This window comes from Etheostoma spectabile, chromosome 7 (assembly GCF_008692095.1).
Source record: "Etheostoma spectabile isolate EspeVRDwgs_2016 chromosome 7, UIUC_Espe_1.0, whole genome shotgun sequence".
Classification (NCBI taxonomy): domain Eukaryota; kingdom Metazoa; phylum Chordata; class Actinopteri; order Perciformes; family Percidae; genus Etheostoma; species Etheostoma spectabile.
In genome coordinates, this window is record NC_045739.1 from 22,905,755 (window position 1) to 22,911,615 (window position 5,861).

The 5,861-nt window shown below is 42.9% G+C and overlaps 1 protein-coding gene across 4 annotated transcripts in view; it reads right to left on the reverse strand.

Moving 5' to 3' along the window:
• flna (filamin A, alpha (actin binding protein 280)) overlaps positions 1–5,861 on the reverse strand; it is a 65,655-nt gene that overhangs the window by 28,751 nt on the left and 31,043 nt on the right. For all 4 annotated transcript variants that reach the window (XM_032522003.1, XM_032522001.1, XM_032522002.1 and 1 more), the window contains exons 11-18: positions 4,649–4,775; positions 3,710–3,846; positions 2,872–3,068; positions 2,605–2,718; positions 1,841–1,984; positions 1,631–1,754; positions 553–713; positions 350–440 (exon numbers count right to left, since the gene is read on the reverse strand). In XM_032522003.1, coding sequence (XP_032377894.1) covers positions 350–440; positions 553–713; positions 1,631–1,754; positions 1,841–1,984; positions 2,605–2,718; positions 2,872–3,068; positions 3,710–3,846; positions 4,649–4,775 — 1,095 coding nt within the window. The remainder of the gene's footprint in view (positions 1–349; positions 441–552; positions 714–1,630; positions 1,755–1,840; positions 1,985–2,604; positions 2,719–2,871; positions 3,069–3,709; positions 3,847–4,648; positions 4,776–5,861) is intronic.

Here is a 5,861-nt window from a genome sequence, read left to right on the forward strand (position 1 = left end):
GTGGGGGATGGGAGTGTGGCCTTAACCCACCACCATGCTTTGCTTGTTTGCAAGCCATGATGTCTCTTTCTTTCTCATGGACGGGCCAAATTCTCTAGGCAAGCAAAGCCGAGAAAGGGGAGGTAACCTTGCCCCTTATGACCTCAGAAGGGGAAGAGCCCATCTGAGCTTTCATTTTCATTTCAGAGCAGGATACCCAGGGCTTGGTTTACACCAATTACCATTTCTAGCCACTGGGGTATCTCATATTAATGTTAAAAAAACCTCATAAAATTAAATTGTCAGGCCAAGGGACCTTTAACAAAAATTGGAAATATTTCACACTGAACAACTGCATGGGTGTTCTTACCACTGCGGCTGAGTCCTGGTCCCTCTGCCTTGACTTTGCTGGCATCATGAGAAGGATCCACTTTGATCCTGATGGGTGTCATTGGAATAGCCTAAACAAGGAGAAGAAGCAACACCGTGTTCAAACGAACATTTTCACAATCCTCGATCCTACACATCCTACACATCCTGCTCTGCTCCAAACAAAGTACGGGTCAAACTCACCTGGTCAGCAAACAGGACCATGATGGTGTAGCTTCCTGCTCCAGGTGGAGTATATTTGACAGTGAATGTGTCGTTGTCGTTCCTTATGATGTCAAAGTCAATGTCAGCCTCCGCGGGTCCCACCACTCCAGGGGCGCACTTGATTCCAATACTGATGTCACCTGAGGAACAGAGACAAAAGTCCTTATAACACACTAATCATTTCAACTATTGCTCCACAGCCATTTAATGCAGCCAATCAGCGTATCAGGTGTGTGTGTATGATTGGCTGTCAGCAGTATTATGGAAAAACTATTGGCTCAATTTAAATGCAACTTGGTGAAAGGGTGTAGCATTGGGCCAGTAAGAACCCATTATATTTTGAAGTGGATCAGGGGGACGGAGACACAAATTATTTTTCACTTAGGTAAGCATAGCGATATTGAGCATGGCCTTGGCAGAGGTCTGTGCTCTCTGAGTTCTCCTTGTAGTTCAACTCAGTTAAATGGAGAAAATAAACACTATAAAAAATAAAAAAAGTCTTCTTATATAGCCTAGAAATCTAGACGCACCCTAGAGGCAAATGTAGCAAATGTAATTTGCAGCAAGGGTCAGTCTAGCAACTCTCCGTTGGCTCGCAAGCTGGAAAAATCAATTTCTGGTCAGACCAATCACATTGTGTGTTGAGTCGGTGGGCGGGCTTAAAATAAGGACGGCAGAGTTGCGACTGTTCCCTGCTACTTGAAAACAAAGCAGATGGCTGTTGCCAAAACAGCTGTCTTTTAAAACGGCTTTGGCCGCAACTCTGGAAGACTTTGAGTTAAGCACTGAAGTCATTCTTAAAAAAGGAAGATGTGTTTGGATATGTCAAAAGTTTAATCTATCAGCTAGCGTTGCTCTGGTTTGCTTTTGCGTGCAGAGGGAATATGAAAGACAACTGTTTATCCCGCCCCTTGGATTGAGCCCTGCCAATGGTGAGTTCCCGGACCCAACATCTTGATGTGTCTGGCTTGTCGTGCTACTGCTTATATGCAGTGGTAGAAAACATGGCACTGTGATTTATTGTGTGAAAAGATGCAGCGGTTTTATTTAGCTTTACCTTGTCCAGCCTCTGCACAGTCAACAGTGAAGTATGTTGGCTCGAAGGCTTTGAGGCCGGTCTTGGCCACCCCAGGTCCTGACACCTTCACCTTGTTTGGATGACAGCCTGCACCGATATTCATCTGCAATCAAAAACCCAACAGCTTAGGAGACTTTTCTGGGATGAAATGTGCTTTGTGTAAACCCTCTCTAAAAGTCTTCGACTCACCCTGAATGGGCTGTCAGGGATGTTGACGCCGCCCCAGGAGACCATGGCGGTGTGTTTTACAGGTTTACGTGGGGTGTAACTACAGGCGTATGTGCCGTTACCATTATCCTTCACCTGTACATCCACAGGCGTACCTTCAACATCCTGTGCAAATGTGGAAAACCAGAAAGTTAAATAAGACATTGTGTTCATAGCATTTGAGGGGCAGAAACTGGACCAGATGATCCTGATTCGGAACACCCAGCCACGTAACCAACGCTAATATCACTTCCTCACTGCATTTGCATGGTGCATTTACATGTGCCGCTTTGTAGTTTGGCTTATTTGAAGCTACTGTACTTCTTCTATGTGATTCTTCACAGATTTTTTGGGGGCATTTTAGGGCCACAGGTCAAAGTTGAACCTGCGGCCGCTGTGTCAAGTGGTAACCCTCTATCTATGGACGCGCGCTCTAACATGTGAGCTACCCAGGCACCCGGATGAATGCACTTATTGATAGTTGCTTTGGATAAAAGCTGAATAAAATGTAATGTTAACACCTTGGATAAGTTGCTGCTACTTTGGAAATTGTACACTACTGAAACAAAAACTAATAAAATTACCAGACGTATTATACTGAAATGTATGCAACTTGTGAATAAAAGGGATTTGATTAATGGAATCTAACTTAACATGGCTGAATACCCTGTGCAGTCCACTTCGACAGGAAGGACTAGGGGAACAGACAGTCATATAGTCATATGCTGAAACCCAAACAGCCCTACCTGAGCAACGATCTTCAGAGGAGCTTTCCCTCCTTGCTTGGCATCGACGGTGAACTCTGTGGGCTTTCCAACAGCCAAACCACTGCTTTGAAGCCCCGGACCATGCGCCTTAACCTGGAATAAACACACCCATGGAGCATTTGGAATATAGTCCTACATTTAAAAAGGGCTATGACAAAAATGAGTTCAACGTTAAAAGAAATAACTGATCAGTCAGTTGCACCTGCACATGTCCCTGGATGTGTGTGTCTGTGTGTGTGTGTATACCTTGTCGGGGTAGAAGTCTTTGTTTGGTGGGTTGACAATCTCAGCCATGAAGGGAGAGTGCTGGATGTCTTCGCTGTTGCAGAGCACGTGCACGGCATACTCCCCAGCCTCTGTGGGCCAGTAGCGCACGTCACAGGATCCGTCGCCCTTGTCGTCACATTCAATCTTGGCCTGAGACGGACCTTCCACAGAGAAACCTGAACAGGGAAGAACACCAACACAGCAAGGTTAGAGGGGGTGGGGGGATGGATGTTGCCCAGAATGTTTTCTCAAAAGCCCTGAATCTTTTAGGTTTTTATATGAAATTTTAAATGAGCTTTGATATTTGACATTACGATTTGAAATGACCAGCTTTGTGTCATTTTCCCTCAGACTGGACCAGCCAATCAATGGAGCAAAAGTATGTATCGCTATTTGTTCTGTGAATTTTATTCCAGCATAGCAGAAACAAAAATAGGTTTCAAGATTAGTCATGCTGTTGAGCTAAATTCCTTCCCTACCTATGTATCCTTATGCAACTTAAAAATAGTAATGACAGACCAATGCCTCTTTCAGGAGTGAAAATAAGTCATCCTCAACATTATATGTGTTCTGGTTTCAGAATGATGCAGACGGCTGGAGAACATTTAGATCTGAAACAGAAATGTCGGCTCTACAGGATGATTTTTTTCCTCAGCGCCTATCATGTTTTCCAAATGATGTACAGATTTAGGCATTGTATTACCACATGGCTTGATAAATAGTGCAAACACTCCGCTCCTGCTTAGAAGAGCTTCTGGTGAGAAGCTGAAGATTAAGACTTTGATTCTTTGTGTGGTGTCTCTTTATCTTAACTTACCCAGTGTGCCGACGTTGTCTCCAACAGCCTCCACCACAAAGTCAGCAGATTTGCCCACAATGCCGCTCTCCAGCCCTGGACCCCAGGCCCTCACCTTCTGCTGGCCGGCCTCGGCGCCAATCTTCACCTCAATGGGACTGAACAGGGGCAGAGAGCGATCAGTCACGTTGACAAGTCAAGAAATCCATCACACACTCCATCACTGAGCGGTAGATAAGACTCATGAACATCACAATGCTGCATTAAGTGCAACTTCCACAAACATATGTTTTACTTACATCTTTATGAATACTATTTAAGTAGGTTGGACTTTTTTAGTAGTCACTTGTATATGCATTTGTATATGTTTTCCTTGTGTCTTTATTTTTGAATAGTTCTTGTATTCTGTCCTATTTATTATTTCTATATGTTCTGTATGTATACCGTGTGTCTGATATTTTGCTTCACTAGCACTGAAATTTTGCAATTTGGAAAAAATAAAAGTCTATCTAATCTCTTTTTTTTGCAATCAAATACTTTTTATGTACAACAGTCACACAGGGAGGCAGAGCATCATCACATGGTGCCCTATGAAATTACAACCAATATGCTGAGACATAAGAACCAAGAACCAAGAACCAGGACCAAGAAATCACAGAGAGGAAGGACGGGGGGGACGACGACAAAACCACAACAGTAAGGATGATGACTGCAGCTTACAAATAAGTCATACAAAAAGAGACATACACAAACGTACACATAACAAACAGTAAAGAGGTCTAGTCTACAGCTTGGATTTCAAGGATTCAGCCTTTGTTGAGCCAAGAGTCCAAAGTCTTTTCTGGCGCTCCATTTAGGCGAGTTATAGAGAGAAAGTCTATCTAATCTCATCTGATCTGACCTAATCAAAGTCAGCGTAGTTTAACTGTCAGATTTGTTTTTCCAGGCGAGTGTGTGTACCTGCGGGGGATGTGCTGTCCTCCCCAGGTGATGGTGATGCTATATGTTCCAGGTGTGGTTGGGTAATACTCAAAACCATACGCGCCGTCTCCAAGATCTTTCTTTTTGCACGGCTCCTCAAGACCCTCTGTAAAAACACACATTTGATCACATTAGTATCACTTGTTTTTAAACATTTTTTCTTAACTGCCAGTTGTAGGAGCCAAGTTAAAACTAAATACTTCATTGTTTGTATTTTGCAAGGCATCATAACTACATTATAAGCACACTGGGAGTGCATGATCATTCCAGTCAGGGTATGATAACAAACACAGCTTTCAGGGTAGTTGATGAGGCTTGAACCTACATCTACAACCTCCATACGTCTTGAACCTACATCTACAACCTCCATACATCTTGAACCTACATCTACAACCTCCATACGTCTTGAACCTACATCTACAACCTCCATACATCTTGAACCTACATCTACAACCTCCATACGTCTTGAACCTACATCTACAACCTACATCTACAACCTCCATACGTCTTGAACCTACATCTACAACCTCCATACGGCTTGAACCTACATCTACAACCTACATACGTCTTGAACATACATCTACAACTTCCATACGTCTTGAACCTACATCTACAACCTACATACGTCTTGAACCTACATCTACAACCTCCATACGTCTTGAACCTACATCTACAACCTATATACGGCTTGAACCTACATCTACAACCTACATCTACAACCTCCATACATCTTGAACCTACATCTACAACCTCCATACGTCTTGAACCTACATCTACAACCTCCATACGTCTTGAACCTACATCTACAACCTACATACGTCTTGAACCTACATCTACAACCTACATACGTCTTGAACCTACATCCTACATAGATCTTGAACCTACATCTACAACCTACATAGATCTTGAACCTACATCTACAACCTACATACGGCTTGAACTTACATGGACTCTTTGGTAACTTTGGGGCACTGCAACATGTTGCAACATCATGTTTTCACTCGTATGAAAGAACAGTTTGTTCCCTTTTTATTGTTTTAAAAGGGTGTTTCCTCATTTGAACTGAGGGTCTATGGACAGAACATGTCGTACACACACAGTTTTATTTTATTTTAATTATATTTTGATCTGGGATTTTTTGGGATATATTAACCCTCATATTGTCCTCGGGTCAAATTGACCCGTTTTCCTA